Below are 19,312 nucleotides of genomic sequence, written 5' to 3'. Positions count from 1 at the left end.
GGAAAAGCATCAGATAGAAACTGACCTATACGGACTCTGCTGTATGTTTCACTGAGACACATTTTAATTAATCGAACTAGTTTCTTGGGAATACCAAATTCAATAAGAATATCATATAATACTTCCCTCTTCACCGAGTCATATGCCTTTTTGAAATCCATGAATAACTGATGTACTGTAACCCTAATACTCCCATTTTTTCTCCATTATCTGTCGAATACAAAAAATCTGATCAATAGTGGATCTATTACGCCTAAAACCGCATTGATGATCCCCAATAATTTCATGTACGTACGGAGTTAATCTTCTCAAAAGAATATTGGACAAAATTTTGTACGACGTCAACAAAAGTGATATTCGTCTAAAGTTACCACAGTTAGTTTTGTCCCCCTTCTTAAAAATGGGTACAATTATGGACTCCTTCCATTGTTCATTGGCCAATGACTATCAGTGTTTTTTTTTCTTATGTTTTATTTAACGACGCTCGCAACTGCAGAGGTTATATCAGCGTCGCCGGATGTGCCGGAATTTTGTCCCGCAGGAGTTCTTTCACATGCCAGTAATTCTACTGACATGAGCCTGTCGCATTTAAGCACACTTATATGCCATCGACCTGGCCCGGGATCGAACCCGCAACGCTGGGCATAGAAGGCCAGCGCTATACCAACTTGCCAACCAGGTCGACTCTATCAGTGTTAATGCCATTTAACTCTCTATGTACATTTTATATGTCTTAAGCTATGCATTTACAGCCTTGGTTCATTTTCGACAAGAATGTGACATCCATCATTCATGCAGTGGACTCTTCCAATGGGATCACTTGAGTTTAAATATATAAGTTACCAGTATATATAATGGGCCAAGTTACAAAAACCTTGAGTCTCTTTGCCATGAAGTAAGTTAATTTTTTGAAACAAGAGCTATTTTAATACAGCAAGGCGAAACAAAACGGGACCTGAAAGTAATCCTAAATCTCATCCCAAGCCATAGAAAGGAACTTACCTGTTTCCAGATATATTGATCTATGTGCTGTTACCAAGCAATGTTTTCATTGACAGTCTCATGATTTTTGTCAACATTACAGCTCATTTTCTATTTCTTTAGTAGGTTATTTTACGACGCTTACATCTTAGATTATTTACCGTCAGAATGAAATGAAGGAGATAATGCCGGTGAAATGAGTCCGGGGTCCAGCATCGAAAGTTACTCAGCATTTTCTCATCTTGGGTTGAGGGAAAATCCCGGAAAAAACTCAACCATGTAACTTGCTCCGACCGGGAATCGAACCGGGACCACCTGGTTTCGCGGCCAGACGCGTTAACCGTTACTCCACAGGTGTGAACGCTTCTTTTTTTATCATGACATTGTTACAACATAAACGATAATGGTTATATTGTAATGAAACAAGAGGAAGATAGGACAAGGTTCTATGCAATCTCCTCCGAAAAAAAAAATTGTATGTCAGTTAAAGAATACAAAGATATTATTCATTCCGTTCAAACTTGAATTAACAATCTGGAGTGAATAAGTTACTATACCATAATAGTTTCCTTTAATAGAAGAAATTGTACATTTAACAGACTTGACAAACGTTAATATAGTTGAAATTGTGTAAGCAAGATGAATGAAGTGGGTTGCTATTATTCTTATGGGTTATCTCATAGCTTAGAGAGTTATTGATGAAGATGGCCAAAAATACCTTGTTTCAGAACCGTATTTTGTAGAAAACGAGATCCGCAAGCTTAAGTGCAACTGTCAGGTACCATTAGATCTTCTAGCCAGAAAGAGAGGGGCTTGTGAGATATGATGGATTATTTATATATAGGATGAAAATAAACCTTTTTACAAAATGATCATACGATATTATTTCAAACGTAAGATATTTGACAGAATAATGGATCATCATAAAAACTTTACAACAAGTAATTAATGATTATTATTATTTTACGAAAAATTTATTCTTCATTGAATATTACAGGACTAATTTTTGTATGTAATAGTTGAAAGAAGTAATGTCTCCATATTCATAATGATTCACTTTATTCTACTCAATATAGTTAGACTAGACGTCATTTCGGAAGGCGGTTAGCTCCTATATGCGCCGTAGCATTTCTGGTATGTGACGTCACAAGCTTGTACAGTAGAACCAATCAGAATCAGTCTATAACAAGCAGTTCCTGAGTTCGTTTGTTCACGTGCGAGTGTTTCAATACATTGAATAAGTAAAACTAACATTTACTATGTGTATGTAAGGTAAATAAATGGAACAAGAGACTGTAAAAACACAAGTATTACACAAGCAGGCGCGGAAAATAGTGTTTAAGGTGTATGATTATTATAAAAACGTTAACGAGCAGAACGCTGCCGGCCATCTTGATGCTGGCAGCAACGTTGCCAACGTGCAAGAAACGACTGCAGAAGCATGTGGTGTGGGATTGAGAAACGTGCAAAGAATATTGTTAGTGAAGGAAAGAGGGTTTGTTTGGTGTCATGCTTACAGTAATCAACGGCTAAGGTCATTATTGTCTTTTGATAATTTAAATTCTCTCCTGCGCTATTTGTATTGCACGTGCGTGAAGTACGATGTGGGAATGTTGTACGCTACCTTGCTCTCTCCATCTGTCTCTCTCGACGCAAACGCTAGCAGACAACCCGCCTTCCGATTTGTCGTGGACTCTAGTACACTATAATTCATAAATCCCGTTATATTTCATAGTTTTAGTAGCGCAAAACTTCATTTCACCCTGTTAGATATTTCTTTACATATTTTTATAGTCATGAATGAGTACACATAAGTAAGATGACAAACATGTAAAAATTTGACAACTACATTGTATGAATACAAGTCCTTTTTTATTTACAATAAACTAAGAGAAGAAAAGACAATGCATGTGAATAACGATATGTGAAGTAGATACTACCTATTCTGATGTTACTTGTGCATATTTGAAGAATTGCGTACTTTCAAGAGTGCAAGCCAGTTAACACAAACAACAGTTGGTTAATAAACTACAAAATTTATGACACAGAATATTTAAGAATTGAAGTGACGAGGTAGACTGGTCAGACATACGTAGAATAATAGTGAAAGCAATTGTATTGAATTTCTGTATTAGACATGATGAAGAGATATCACGTTACGGCCTTTATGCCACAAAAAATACGATGAGAAAAGAGTTTTATGATGGCAACACACAGAATCAACTTCCTACCGAGCAAGTTTCTTGTTAGTTGTGAATGCTCAACTTCAAAGTATGTATTTTAACTATATAGGCGTTCTCATTTTTTTTTTTTTTTTTTTTTGCATTCCAGGTTTATTGTGCACCAAGCCTAAAAGTTTCCTACTGTGTTCTAGCGTCCATGAAGTTTTAAGTTACAAGAGTGAGAGGAAGACAGCCCACTTTCACCGCATTACCAAAAATTTTCGTCAGCATTTTTGAAAACATACTTTACATAGCCTTTAAAAAGAAACTCGTATCACAAAGATCAAGGTTTTTGAGACTATTCGGTTTTGAGTTGAGTTCACGGAATTTTAGGTGCATTTCAAAGGTTTCTCGCCCGTGTGCCGGAGTTCATGTCTTCTTCGGCTACTCGGATCCGAAAAACACCTACCACATACATTACACTTGAAAGGCTTTTCGCCTGTGTGCAGTCTTGCATGTTTTTTTAGGCCCCTCGACTGCGAGAAACACTTACCACACACATCACACGTAAAAGGCTTCTCACCTGTGTGTTGGCGTTCATGGTTTCTAAGGTTTGCCGAAACCGAGAAAGACTTACCACAAACATCACACAAGAAAGGCTTCTCCCCTGAGTGTCGGCGCTGATGCAATCCTAGGCTCGAAGATTCCGAGAAACACTTACCACAAACATCACACTTGAAAGGCTTTCCGCTTGAGTGTCTGCGTTCGTGCTTTTTAAGGCCTCTTGGCACCGAGAAACACTTACCACACACATCACACTTGAAAGGTTTTTCACCTGTGTGCTGGCCTTCATGGTCTTTCAGGCTCCTAGAATCCGAGAGGCACTTACCACAAACTTCACATTTGAAAGCCCTCTCGTGTTGGCGTTTATGGTCTCTTAGCACCTTTGCAACCGAGAAGCACTTACCACAAACATCACACTTGAAAGGTTTCTCGCCTGTGTGTTGGAGTTTATGGTTCCTGAGGCACCTGGAATCCGAGAGACACTTCCCACAAATATCACATTTGAAAGATTTGTTTTCAGAGTGCAAGTTTTTATGGCTCTTCAGGCTATCCCAATGCGAGAAACACTTACCACAAACACCACATTTGAAGGGTTTCTCTCCTGTGTGCACGCGTTGATGGTCCCTCAACTTCCTCGGATTCGACAAACACTTACCACACTCATCACACTTGAAAGCTTTCTCGCCTGTATGCACGCGGTCATGATTTCTTAGGCTACGAGAAAATGTGAAACACTTACCACATAGACCACACTTGAAAGGTTTCTCACCAGTGTGCCGGATAAGATGTCTTTTCAAGCTGGATAAGACGGAAAATCTCACACCACAGATATCGCATTTAAACAGCTTCTCGCCAGTGTGCGAGCGTTCATGTGTTCTTACGTAACTAGGGTCCGAGAAACATTTACCACAAACATCACACCTGAAAGGTTTCTCGGCCGTGTGCGAACGTTCGTGTATTTTTAAATTGCGCGACTCATGAAAACACTTACCGCAAACATCACACCTGAATGGCTTGTCGGCCGTGTGGATACGTCCGTGTATTCTTAAATTGCGCGACTCATGAAAACACTTACCGCAAACATCACACACGAAAGGTTTCTCACCTGTGTGGCGTCGAATATGGATTTTTAGGTTCCTAGACTCGAAGAAACACAAATCACAAAATTCGCATTTGAAAGGTTTCTCGTTTGTGTGACGGCAACGTTGATGGGATCTTAATTTACTCAATTGCGAGAAATGCATGCCACAAACGTCACATTTGAAGCGTTTGTCGCCCGTGTGTATGCGTTCATGGTTTCTTAAAGTGTCCAATAACGAAAAAAACTTACCACAAAACGCGCACATGAAAGGTTTTTCGCCTGAATGGGTAAGTTTGTGGTTATTGAGGGTATTGGAACGACGGAAACACTTGCCACAAACATCACATTTAAAAGGTTTCTCGCCTGTGTGCAGTCGTTCATGACTTCTTAGGCTAGACAACTGAGAGAAACACTTATTACAAACATTGCATTTAAAAGGTTTTTCGTGTGTGTGCACACGTTCATGAGCTTTTAAGTTTCTTGTGTTTGAAAAACACTTATGACAAATATCGCATGTGAAAGGTTTCTTCTTCAGTTTTGCCGACTTAGAGAAACAAATATTAGGCAATTCAAATTCCAGTTGCTTTTCATCGTCACGAGACCGCACAGGTTTTCCCGAGGAACCTGAATTCTTGGGAATCTGACACACAGTCTCGTTCTCTTCAACTGAAAAACTGTCGAAATCTGATGACACTTTCCTGTCATCGGTAGCTTCAATCCTGAAGTAAATATAGTATAAATCTATTAAATAGTCACAACAAATATACATTCAATTATTGAATATTCAAATCAAAACTAATCCATATATTACCATTAGGGATTCATTCTTGTAAATAATTTATGCAGAAAAAGAATGAGTGAAGAATATTTTTTTAAAGATATTGAAAAAAAACGTAACCAACAACTTTTCTTATCATGTGTAGAGACAAAGAAGGAAACCTAGTCACGCAAATAGGACAAGTACTAAATGAATGGAAAAATTACTTCTGCAAATTATTAAATTCAATTGAACTAGCAAATCAAAAGAGACCTCCAAGTGAAATACCAAACACCACTAATATGGAGAAAGGCGCAATCCCATCTTTTAATGAAATTTGTTATATAATTAACAATCTCAAAAGAAATAAGGCAGAGGGTCAGATAACATATATCCTGAATTAATTAAATATGGATGAAGAACATTACAACAAGAGTTATTTAGTCTAATGGTTGAAATATGGAATGAAGAACAGTTACCAAAACAATGGAATGAAGGTATAATAACTCTAATATATATATAAGGGTGTTAAATTAAATTGTGATAATTATAGACCAATTACTTTACTAAATATTGCATATAAAATATTTGCCGCTATTTTAAATCAAAGATTAACAGAGAAAACTGAAGAAATTCTGGACGTCTGTCAAATGGGCTTTCGTTCGAACAGATCGACTATTATTAATACATTTATAATAAGACAAATATTCGAAAAATGTCATGAATATAAAATTGAATTACATAATATAATCATTGACTATGAACGAGCTTTTGACTGAGTAACTAGAAAGAAGATTATAGAATGTTTAACACACTATCAAATACCAGACAAATTAATAAGATTAGTAACACTGACAGTTCAAAATACTAGAGTCAAAATTAAAATAAACTATAAATTCAGTGAAGAATTTGAAATAAACATTGGCGTCAAACAAGGTGATCCATTAGCAACAAGTTTATTTAGCATTGTAATTGAGTAAATAATAAAGCAAGTAGAACTAAAAGGTAACGTAAGTACCAGACTAAAAGAATGCATGGCATACGCAGATGGTATAGTAATAAGAACAAGAAATATGTCAGCACTAGTTGAAACTTTCAAATTATTGAAAGAAAAATCAGGCAAATAAGGATTGACAGTTAATAACACATAATAAATTATTTATACAATAATTTGTAATATGTAGACTATTTGACTATGATATTTGTAATCAATTTCGAATTTTGAAGAATATTCATATACCAGTATTACAATAATATTGTAAAATCTTTGTTAATGTATGTAACTTTTGCTTGCAATAAACATTTTGTAATCCTGTATTGCTAGAACTAAATATTTAAACAATAACACAAAAAACAGAGCAACAAAAGATCTTAAAAATATAAAATAATAGTTATGACAGAGTACATTCGTTTAAATATTTAGATTCCATTATATACCAAAATAATAGTATAGAAGAAGAAATAAATGAGAGAATTGCCCGGGCAATAAAGCATAATTTGAGAACAAAATGTTGTTCAAAAGTAAATTAATATCGAAATCAGCAAAATTCAAACTATATAAAACAACTATAAGACCAATTGTGACGTATTCATGCAAACCTAGGTGTTCAAGGAAACGATAAAACAAAAGCTTTTGATTTTTGAAAGGAAAATTTTGCGTAGGATAATGCGACCAATCAAAGAAAAAGATGGGACACAGAGGATCCAAACCTACATGGAATTAAATAAGACAATTAAAAATAAAAAAGTAATACATTTTATAAAAACTCAGAGGCTAGGATAGTTTGGACATGTAAACCGAATGCAAAATGATAGATTGGTGAATAAGATCTACCAGTGGCAACCTCTAACAACAAGAGCAACAGGAAGACCAAAAAATAGATGGAAACATATAAAATTATTAAGGATTCAGAATTAGCCCAAAATTGTACAAGATAGAGAGAAACGGAATCAGATAGTTGAGAAGACCTAAACTTCAATGAAGCTGTAGTGCCTTAAGAAGAATAAGAAGAAAAAGAAGAAATAATATAAGACTAATGTTCCAAGTATCAAAATTCTCAACAATTTGGACTTCACTTGTATAACAAATTTCGTAAGGATTACAGAACGTTACTGAACTCTTAGGTAGGACTTATTTTTAACAAACATCTCTGCCCAAAGTCACCTGGCTTGCTTTACTTTTTTATTACGACATAAGCATGTTATTTTTTGCTATTGTTTTGATATTCGGTATTGCAAATATGTCATAACTTTTCTATCCCTTATTATTGTGATATACAAATTGTTTATATATTGTTAAGTTGGTCACTTTAAAATTTGGCACTGGAACATTTCTGAGTCCCGTTTGTATTAAGTATTATCAACAGTAATCTCACAGAAATTTTTGATTTATGTAGAGAAAAGAAAAACTTGAGTGAGATTTAATTGACTATTACACGACTACGTGAAAGTATATGAAGATTAGAAGAAATACAGAACTCTAATACAATAAGATATTAATTGACTTCTAAAATTCTATTTGACTAATGCCAGCTTCACTAAAATGTTTAAACAGAGTCGCCATTTTCAGTTGACTATGTATGCGGTAAATAAATAACGATCACAAAGTATGTTTTATAGTACCGTAAAGTAATTGCAGTTTGAAATGTTGGCAACCAAAGAAACAAATGGTAGGGAGGTATCAAAAACAGAAGAAAGTGTATAAAGATTAGAAGAAATAAAGTACTCTAATACAATTAAATAGATATTAACTGACTTAGTAAAATTATATTACTGGTACACTAATGTTAGTTTCACCAAAACGTTTGAAGAAAGCTGCCATTTTCAATTGATTGTCTACCGGTAAACGATTGCGAAGTATGTTTTATAGTGCCGTAAAGAATCTGCAGTTTGAAATGTTGGCAAACAAAGAAAGGAATGCTAGGGACCTGATAAAAAGAAACAAACTCTAGGAAAGTGGTAAAATTGTAGCGATAATCAGACATGATTGGTTGAAACACGTCCTTTCGTATCGTTTAATTGGTCAACGAGAAAGATAGGCTATGGCTATGGCTATGGCCAACATTGAACAAATCCATATATAAATGCATATTTAACTTCGAGTTTAACATAGCTATTCCTTTTTTAAAGTCTAACAGTCAAGGGAGAATTTGTATTTGTATTATCTCTAACTTGGTATGTTGTTGTTTTGCAAAGGTTAAACCAGTAATAATGCTTTCAAAGATCTGCAAGAATGTAATTTACAACTATAAAAGTATATGGCCTTACCAAACTTCTTTTTCTTTGCTTTACACGTAAGTACAGTCGTACTCAACGACATTAAAGCATTCAGTGACTCAAATGAGAGAAGTATTTCATATGTCTGTAGGAGATTTAGGACTTGCATAAGCTCCTATTGAATGTATTATGGTGTTTATGAACAGTCAAGAAAACGGACATTTCAGACACAATGAACTCACTACGTGAGGACTAATATAAAACACTCACGTTACAGCGTAAACTTCGGTTTTCTCTGCCGTCACTTCCACCCCTGGCTCCTCATTGAAGTCCCTCTGCTCTTCCTACAAATACAGAGCAAAAAAACAAAAAGATTGCATCAATAAAAGCGCATCGATTTTAGTTGCCACACAACTGCACTTAAGTCTTATTAGGCCTAGTAGAATCTAGCTAATAAAAGACAATTCTTGGGACATACAATTCATGGGGCACATCTTTTTCTTGTAGAACAGCTTTCTTTTTTTTCTTACATCTTTTAACATGTTCCACACTAAAGATGTACTACTAGTTTAAAATGCTGTAACACACTTATATAATCGGTTGTTACCAAGCGGAATGTCGAGGGTTTTGCGAGGAAATGAGTATACTTCATTTTAAGTAGGTTATTTTAGGACGCTTTATCAACATCTTAAGATATTTCGCCTCTGAATGAGATGAAGGTGATAATGCCGGTGAAACGATTCTGGAGTCCAGCACGGAAAGTTACACAGCATTAGCACTTATTGGGTTGAGGGAAAACCCCAGAAAAACTTCAACCAGGTAACTTGTCCCGGCTGGGAATCGAACCTGTGCCATCTGGATTCGCAGCCAGATGACCTAACCGTTACTCCATATGTGTGGACAAATGAATATACTATAAAATACAAATAAATGAGGTATATGTATATGCATTAATATATTAAATACATTTTCGATTTCATATGATTTATTTATAAGTCAACAGATCGAGAATGGTGAAAAGGTGCCTGGTGCAAAAGAAAGAAAAAAAAAACATATTATTCACAAATAAAAATAACACAATTTTTGTAACTTTATTTAATGTCCATGATAGAAACGCAAACCTGAATGACAGAAAATTATTACAACTCAATATCAGCGTGGAAATTTCTTTATTTGGGAAATTTGAGAACATACAATACCATTACATGTGTTCCTAAGGCATTTAATCCACGAGACATTGTCTTTCATAAAGCCAAGTAGAAGACGATATTTTTAAAGATTGGCACGACATCCCAATTTTACTAATCTGGCTACCCTAGATGTGTGTCAGTCATTCCTTCTCTGCTGCTCACACACCTACACTGTGTTTACTGGAGGCTGAGTTGAGCCGCATTCGGAAGTCTTCCGCACACCAGCGGAACTTTCACGTGTGCCGTGGCAAACTGGAGGATAATGATTGTTCTAGAATAACTATTTTAACTACTGTATAATAGCAGAAGTTATTTATGGACGAATGATTCAATTTCAAGTGACGAATTTGGTGGATTTTGTAAAAGCTTTATTTTACGACACTTTAGCTATCTAATGTCTTAGTGAAATTAAAGTCATAATGCCAGCACAACGATTTCATTGTCCATTGCCGCAAGTTACCCAGCATTTGCTCTGAAAAGTATAAGAAATAACCTCAGAAAAAATTTGAAATAGGTAACTTGTTCCCACCAGTATCTGGACACAGGTGCACCAATTTTGCGGTCAGACATGGTAATCATAACACCACACCTTTGGACAAGAAATTCGTAGAACTCCCCTTTTTGTAACATTGTCTAAACTATGTCTTTGTATTGCTTAACATTTTTACATTACCAGGTATATACTGGTCTGGTTCAGAAAAGAAATTCAACCAGAAGAAATAAATTCAATAGACCGGGAATAAATCACACAAAATGGATCACAAATCCAATGGAAAACTTCAGTAAAATATCTCGGAGTGACACTGGACAGACGGCTTACGTTTCTTGAACACGTACAACAGAAACTCAGACTTGCCAATTCTAGAATGGTGGAGCTGTACCCAATTTTAAATAAAAGCAGACATTTAAACATACATACAGCCTTGATTTTGTATAAAACTTTAATCAGATCAGTAATATTATATGCTTGTGCCACTTGGGGACACGCATTTATTACAGTTCTTAAAAAATTACAGGTTTTCCAAAACAAACTTTTAAGATTCGTTACAGGCCTACCTAGAGTTACACCAGTTAGATTGATTCATACGGAACTAGAAATTTGTACAATTCAAGAATTTATCTCACATCAAGCCTTCTGCACGTACACCAAGTCGTACAGCAGCAACAACCCACTAGTTTCCTCCCTCGGTAACTACAACCCTGCTTTAGATAAGCACAAACGACCTAAGAACGTACTCCACCATTTAGCTTGGAACGACAACGTACAAGACGAATAGCAACTTGAACACTAGACAACCACTTGACTCTATGGACAGACATAATCTATAAATGCACTAATAATGTAATTTCTCTGTTTCAGGGTCATCACGCTATTGGCTGCATAGATGCTTTTTATTCTTTGTAAATAATTAATATGTATTTTAATGTTGCAGCACTTTAAATGATGATTAAATGACACCCTCCCACCACACAATATTCATAACCCCATTGTAGCCAACTGGCTTGTCGTCAGCACGACACCTCATCCTGCTCAAGGTTCTTCCGTGGTTTCCCTTGAGCAATAGACAAATGTCGGGATGAGCCCTAAAAGAAATGGGCCACGGACCACTTCCCCACTCTTTCTCTTGTACTATCACAAAGAACTTGTTAATTTCTTAGATAACCTGTACTATGATAATAGGGGAAAATAAATATACTGTAAGTTCACAGGGCTAACGGCTTCGAAGCTGGGTACCTGATTCTAATGAAGTGCACTGAAAGCAATTTAAACATGGAGGCATGAGATAGTTACTCTGCCTGCCATAAAAATCCACTTCAATGAAATCCCAAGGTAAAAAAAAAAAGTTCAACCATTTAATGACTGTAATGACTGGTTCTCAGTCAATAAATTGGTATTAAATTGTAACAAAACTAACATAATTCAATTTAAATACTGTCCAAATTCAACCTCGCAAATTTATTGCGCAATAATTAACAATAGATCCCTATTAGAAACAACAACAACCAAATTTCTTGGCTTAAAAATCGATAATGTGTTAAATTGGAAAAATCATATTAAAGAAATTACCCCAAACTAAATTCAGCTTGTTTTGCTATTAGATCTATGCAAAAGACAGTAAATATCAATACCTTAAAAACAATATACTTTGCATACATCCACTCGATAATGAGTTTAGGAATAATATTCTGGGGAAATTCCACAGATAGTAACAATAATTTCTATTACAAAAAAGAGTAATTAGGATAATGTATGTGCCAAGTCTAGGGAATCGTGTAGGACTATTTTAAAAAACTACAAATAATGCCAATGGCTTGTCAGTATATCTTTTCATTAATAATCTTCCTCGTATGTAATCGTGAAAACTTTGTAACTAATTCAACAGTTCACAGCATAAATACACGTCAAAAAATTACTTTCATACTCCATCGGCAAGACTATCATGCTATCAAAAAGGAGTGCGTTAGATGGCAGTAAAAATTTTTAATAGCCTCCATATCGATATACAAAATGAAACTCAAAACATAAGATTATTTAGGGCCAAATTAAAGAAGTATCTAATTTCTCACACCTTCTAATCTGTAGGTGAATTCATGACATTCAATAACACTTCCTGATATTGATACTAAAACTTTTGTGTTGTACTAGTAGACTATATTGTAAATCTCGTCCGTATATATTTTATCTAGACTGTGACTATAAAGTAAGACTTTATAATAGTATTAAGTTTTTTTACTTGTTCCATATCCTAGCTGTAAAGCAATGTATGAATTCCATGGACTGTTAATAAATACAATACAAAACAATACAATTGATAACTTTCCCGAGAATTTCAACTAATTTGGTGTCTACTCATAAGAAGAACAAGAAAATTGAAATTCATATTTTATTTCTAGTCATTTTAAAATTGGTAAATTGATGTTTCTAATTTTACGTTTGTCCACTTGTATTAAAAATAAACGCAATTCACTGACAGAATAAGAGTAAACAGTTCCTTGCATGCTGTACCTGCACGTATGTATCAGAACATATTGCAGAATTTAGAACGTATTCTGGAATTCACTCAAAATCAGCTACATATTTTATCGTAAAGTTTTAAAATATCTTTTCTCTACGGATAACATCATGTTCTACAAAGAATATAAACTGCAAAAAAAAAAAAAAAAATGTTTAAAAACAAGAGGTCATAAACAGACTAAGCCAGAAGATAATGTTTGTAGATAAATTTAAGCAAAATCAATTATTTGGAAATGGTAAAAAGTATTAAGAATTTTGGACAAAGACACAGAGAAGACAAGAAGAAGTCATGCCCTTAATAACAACATTTTTTCAAACACGCTGTGGGAATGTCTTGCTTTTCAACAATGAAGAGTTAGCGTGACAAGCAATTTCTTTTTCGTATTTGAAACATAAACAGTGATAAAATTCCAACATTAGTTCTCTGCAACATGACATCACTTGTAATAAAAAATTGTTTTAAGTTTTTTGTCTGTAGCATAGAGTAAAAGGCACTACAAGTACTGTTGTAAATAGGTAGTGTCTGTTAGAATCAAAATGCAAGATAAAAACTGGAAGTAGAACGCACAGTGCATTCCTTGTGCTCCACTCACCTCAGGTTCATCTTTCACCACAGGGAACGAAACTGGCACCGGATCTTCCTCAAATTTTATCTCAGATGTGAGATCATGGCACTGGTCCTCATATTCCTCCTTTATATCTGTCATAGGCTGATGCAAAAGATTCCGTTCCTGCAGTACAAACAGATATATAGAATGAACAATTTATTACAGGGTGTTAGAAGACGACTACTATTGTTATAAGCTGCTCCCTATTTGTTGATACGCCTCAGCCTCAATAAAAACCAAAACACGTGCTTTAGGCCCGTAACACACTTGCAGAGTTTTCGCCAGCGAGAAATGTGTTGCGAGAAAGAGGCGAAGAGCCTCCTCCACACACTTGGCGAGTTCTCGCTATCACAGATCACATCTCGCTATGATCATCTATGCACTGCCTTCATGCACAAAGCAATTATCTGATTATAGTAATCACTCGGGGGAAATATTATACGTTATGTATCTACGTATATTGTCGTACTTAAATATATAACCTGTAAGTATATTGCCGTACTTTACAAATTACGTACGAACGCTAAGTTGAATCTGAGTATTCAGATGATGATGAAATGGAGTTACATGAAAATATTTTGTTCTTGAAAAGATGAAGTAGGCCTAAAATTAAACACAGAAATATCTGAAAATCACATTGTATCTTACGAAAATAAGGGCGAGTTTTGGACAATGGTTTCCATTTGAATGATGATAAGTTTGGGCGTTATTTCAGGTTCAATTGAACACAGTTTTTTTTTTGTTGCCATTCATGATATGATAGAGAAATCTTTGCTATATTCTGATTACTTAAAATTACGTAAACTGTTAAGATACACAGATGCATTATTTCAAATGTTTAATCAATACTATTAAATCTCATCAAAATAAAATATAGCCCTATTTATTTTGAGAATATCTGATATTTGTCTCCAGATTTCTTCTTTAAGTTTCGTGTTTTTATAGTTTTCATCCCGTGTATCATATAAATAGGCCTATGGGTGACATCGTACAAGTTCTATAATTGTTTGACTGCAATTATCAGCCATCTTTCCTCATTTTGAAATAAAAACAATGCAATTTATCGCCACCTATGATATCTTTTTCTACATTCAATCGTCATAAAGAGTATAAATGTAAAACATCTTTGATAAATGAGTCAAGACAATTAGCTGAGCTGCCGATTCCAGCGAGAAACTCGCGCGAGGTTTTTGCCTTGAGCGAGAATCTCTTCCAGTGTGTAGACGTCCATTTGAATCCATGCTATCAATTTTTTTAATTTCTCGGAATACATTTCTCACTGGCGAAAACTCTACAAGTGAGTTACTGGCCTTACACTATGACGAATAGGGTCAGGATTCATATGAAAATGTATATAACCTGTGCAAAAACATTACTCATATGCAGTTTTAATGAATTAAATGTTTTTACTTGATTATTTAATGATGGTGCAACAACTACTAGATTATTTTCCGTCGATGGGATTGGTGATAGAGAGATGGTATTTGGAGACATGAGGCAGAGCTCTCGACACAGATTATGTAACACTCACATTATGGTTCGGGAAAGCCACGGACAAATCAAACCAGGGAATCAGGCCAAGCGTGAATCGAACCCGCGCAACTCTGGATTGGCAGGCAAGCGTCTTAGCCAACTGAGGCATGCGAGTGGCTTCAATGAACTTCTCGAAGAACAGAAACATATGATGAAGTAAGTAATAATAATAATTTATTTACTTCATCTGGCAGAGCTAAGGCCAATAGGCCTTCTTTCCGCCCAGCGAGAGTCTAATATTCTAACTGAATACAACTGTAGATAAATACAATAGGCCTATAATATTTGTTACTCAGTCAAATGACAACGCAATATCCTTCCGCTATAGTTGTTTACACGAACACTCACTTCGCCCACGTCATATTAGCTACAGGTCCGATAGCAGCAGGACGTCTCACATCTTCGTAAGTACGCTTATAAATTAACATTTATAATCATTTTCAAATTCTTCAAAATTTTGATTTATTATTTCTTTACAGATAACTACTTCAAATGTAGGATGTTTCAGTTGCCACGTTCAAACGACGTGAGTACTTTCTTTATCCATTCCAATCGTACTTTTAAATTTGATAATTTGCCACCTCTATTTTATATTTATATATTTCAGAATAACCCATCAATCATTGAACTCTACTGAACAACAGTTCCACAGAATATTATGAAGTTTAAATCATAACACTACGTTGTTTCTAATTTTAATATTATTTTAATTTTATGACCTGTAACATTAAATTTTAATTATGGAGATGTTGTACATCATCAATTTTAAATAGTTTACCTACCACCAATGTAATGACTATACAGTTTGATATTGAGATATTGTATAATTGTACCTGAAGATGCCTGAATGGGCGAAAACGTTTGCAATATGTAATTTATGTGTATAAAACTTAATGATCATATAATATAAGTCATTATTTACATTGATTTGTCATTTGACTGAGTAACAAATATTATATTGTATTTATCTATATTAATTGACAATGTGAACAATTTTCATCATGCTCACTAAGTTAATGAATACAACTGGCTTACATTGTTATAGTTATTACATTAATATTTAGACCGTAAAAAGCATGAAAGTGAATAATGGAAGTTAGTTAAATGTTACTTAGACAATAACAAAAATTGGTAGGAAATAATAATAATAATAATAATAATAATAATAATAATAATAATAATCGCTAATAATTAATACACTGCTAAGCTGCTGGACCTTCTATACTATCCTTCTGCAACTACTTGAAAACTAAATGCGTTGTGAAACATTTAATTATATTTTACACATGCATCGCAAATGATCAACCACAAAAAAAAAAAAAAAAAAAAATCAACCCAGGTAATCACATTTTAATCTCATAAGTTACATTGCAAGCCAGCGTATTAAGTGCCGATCCTATACATAGTTTACAAAATACGATTTATTTTAGAAAAACTATAAAGAAAAAGATTATACATACTCGTATGTTAGGTAACTAAAGAGGTCGCAAGTAGAAGTTGAAGGCATATGTGCTGCAACATATGGATGCTACAGATGTCAATATGGCCTAGTTTATAACAAGTGTTGCATCAGACATGTTGTAAAATATTAAAAAGTGAGAATGGTTTATGAAAAAAAGTTTCAATAAAGCTTCCTGTAAACTTTATTCTAAATTAAGAACTCTGATCAATTCTCAAATGGTTTACCCGTAAAAATATGTACAAGATGTGCTATGGTGACAAGGAAAACGAGAATCTGCAAGATTTTTTTTATTAAGTCCATTGAATATAATTTCAGAGATGAACACTTTATGTTGTAAAGTAAATTTATATTTATATAAATGTCGCATATAAAAAAGCAGATAGTAATGGCTTATAATATACCTCTAATAAAGGTTTCTTCTCATCCTCATCTGTGTCGTCACCTGTTTCTAGAGACAGTGGGTCGACCTCGAGTTCCGCCTTGATCACATCCATCGTAACTGAAAGAATTAACAAACTGACATCCATTTGCAGATCTTATCTGTTGGGAAAACGTCTTTACTCGTTGTTACAATCTGAGATTTTTTACCCCGAATATGGACCACATAGGCTATGAATATTGATACTCTCGCGGAAAGTATGTCCCGCTGTAATCAGAAACCACTTATACTGAAGTAATACATTTACCTTATTCAATCTAGAATAATAATATATTCATGATCAAAGCCCTTGTTTACTTACAATATAATTATACACTTCCAGGAAATGTATATCAGCGTTCCAAATTAAGATACACAGTCGAGTTGGAGTGTTCACTCAGATCTAAGTGGCAGTGACACTAACAAGAAAAAGCAGTCCATAGGCCAACGAGTTAGAAAGAGAAAGTAGTCTTCTCTTTCTAACTCGTTGGAATAGACCGTTGCTTACGAGATTACACAAGCTGGCGCATAGCACGATCGAGAGTAGGTCTCTGTGAGTCATGACAATTTCTGCCGCTAGGTTCGCCTCGCTGCCCTAAGAAATGATGAATAGTATCATTACAAAGCATTGTGTATCGTGAAAATAGTTCGATTAATTGTGCATTACTGATTGAGTACGAGTAATATAAATATGCCAAGCATATTACAGTGTTATTTGAAGTTTGTTAAGCTATCTTTATAATTTGCTTTTTAAATTACATATTGTCTGTCTTAGTTTTCCAATAAGCTGATTTTGTTTCCGAATTGTCCTAGTATTTTTTTTACGTTGTTTTTACTTTCAATTAAGCACTGTGTGGCTATAGTTTTTTTATGTGCTTCATAGATTTCTTCAATTGAAACATTTGCTTCATTGAAAGCTGATGTACTATGTTCAACATTGGGTTTATTTTTATTAGCAGGATGGATGTTATTCACCACTTCTGTTATCCTTCTTTTGTTGCGTCTACTTATGTTTGAAACATTTTGTTTATGTTTTGGAAAATCATCAAAGACGGATGGTACCACATTAGGAAGCAAACGTTTTAATGTTGTGCTAATGCTGAAATCAGCTTCTTTGAAATGTCTCCTGCAAACACGCGATTTCTTGTTTGGCGTCCAAAGAGTCCTTGGTTTGTCCCCTTCTCGAGAAATGGCTACACACCACTTCTTTATTAGTCCTTCATCTTGTGGAAAACAATGAAACGAAAAATCACATTCTGGTTCTTTATTCTGGTTCGATTTGCACAATGGCACACAGCAGTAAACCATTTCAATCACACAAATTACAGGCTAACTTCCTAATTTAATAAATGCTAATTCAAAATATATTTACACGCACTAAAATACTACAGCGTTTACTATTACTATGCTCAATAGATTAATCAGTAGGCCTATAGAAATGTTTTCACCACTGCAAGAAAAAATCGCGCAATAATTATACTTCTCAGTTATTGTAACGTTCGTATTTTTTTAAAAAAAGAGAGGGAAAGGTTAGGGCTTCTTGCAAATGCTTAATTATGAATTCAAGGAAATTAAAGATAATGCAGTATCTTAATTAGTTGCAATATCTTATTTAATAACAATATTAATAATATTAGGTGAAAAGGGTAGGCTATAGTGCGTATATGTAAGATGTCAAGTTAATTTATTTCCGGTAATGTTTGGTGTATGAACTGAAGTACAGGGCAGACATTCCCTCAGTTTATGTGTATTATGTTTTAATATCAAGAATGACAGCCCTTTATTGTAATATAATAGGGGAGTAGAAGTTTGGAAATTACATCTATTGTCCATAAAATATTGTATGAAGCATTTAATAAGCAATGGTGATTCCTTTAAATGTCCCAAATGCCAATGTCATTTAAGTGTTCTGCTATGAATATTTAGGGCAGAACAGCGCTCCGAGCGGCGGAATTGGTATTACGAGGTAACCACTTCAGACTCGTTTTTCAAGCGCTATGCTCCAGCTTGTGTAATCTCGTAAGCAACGGCATAGACATATATTATGTTCAGTTGTCCTTAAAGGAGAATAAAATAACTTTAATTAATAATGCTAATACAATGATACTTTATTAATAGTAATGCTTTTACTTACAAATTTACTTAGTTTCTACAAAGGGTAGTTTGCATGCAATGTAATAAGAAATGTTTCAAACATGCCTGCATTTTGTCCGCGCACAGAATTCCTATAAGACGGAAACAATTGTCGTGATGTTCCAAATTTACGTTTTAACTTGCACTTTGCATGCATCCATACATTTTGAATATTTCGTGTGTGAATTTGT

The 19,312-nt window shown here is 34.5% G+C and overlaps 1 protein-coding gene across 2 annotated transcripts in view; it reads right to left on the bottom strand.

Annotated features, from left to right (window-relative positions):
- Positions 1–17,384, bottom strand: part of LOC138691776 (zinc finger protein 91-like) — a 42,195-nt gene extending 24,811 nt beyond the window's left edge. The window contains exons 1-5 of one of the 2 annotated variants that reach the window (XM_069814152.1): positions 17,311–17,384; positions 16,972–17,069; positions 13,561–13,698; positions 9,032–9,105; positions 1,618–5,507 (exon numbers count right to left, since the gene is read on the bottom strand). In XM_069814152.1, the coding sequence (XP_069670253.1) occupies positions 3,533–5,507; positions 9,032–9,105; positions 13,561–13,698; positions 16,972–17,064 (2,280 nt within the window). In that variant the 5' untranslated portion in view covers positions 17,065–17,069; positions 17,311–17,384 and the 3' untranslated portion in view covers positions 1,618–3,532. Of the gene's footprint in view, positions 1–1,617; positions 5,508–9,031; positions 9,106–13,560; positions 13,699–16,971; positions 17,070–17,310 lie in introns of those variants that run through there. The other variant, XM_069814153.1, reaches the window with a different exon arrangement.
- Between the last annotated feature and the right edge of the window lie 1,928 nt (positions 17,385–19,312).

This window comes from Periplaneta americana, chromosome 16 (assembly GCF_040183065.1).
Source record: "Periplaneta americana isolate PAMFEO1 chromosome 16, P.americana_PAMFEO1_priV1, whole genome shotgun sequence".
Lineage (NCBI taxonomy): Eukaryota > Metazoa > Arthropoda > Insecta > Blattodea > Blattidae > Periplaneta > Periplaneta americana.
The sequence above is the reverse complement of the archived record's forward strand: the minus strand, read 5'-3'. Positions and strand labels throughout refer to the sequence as shown.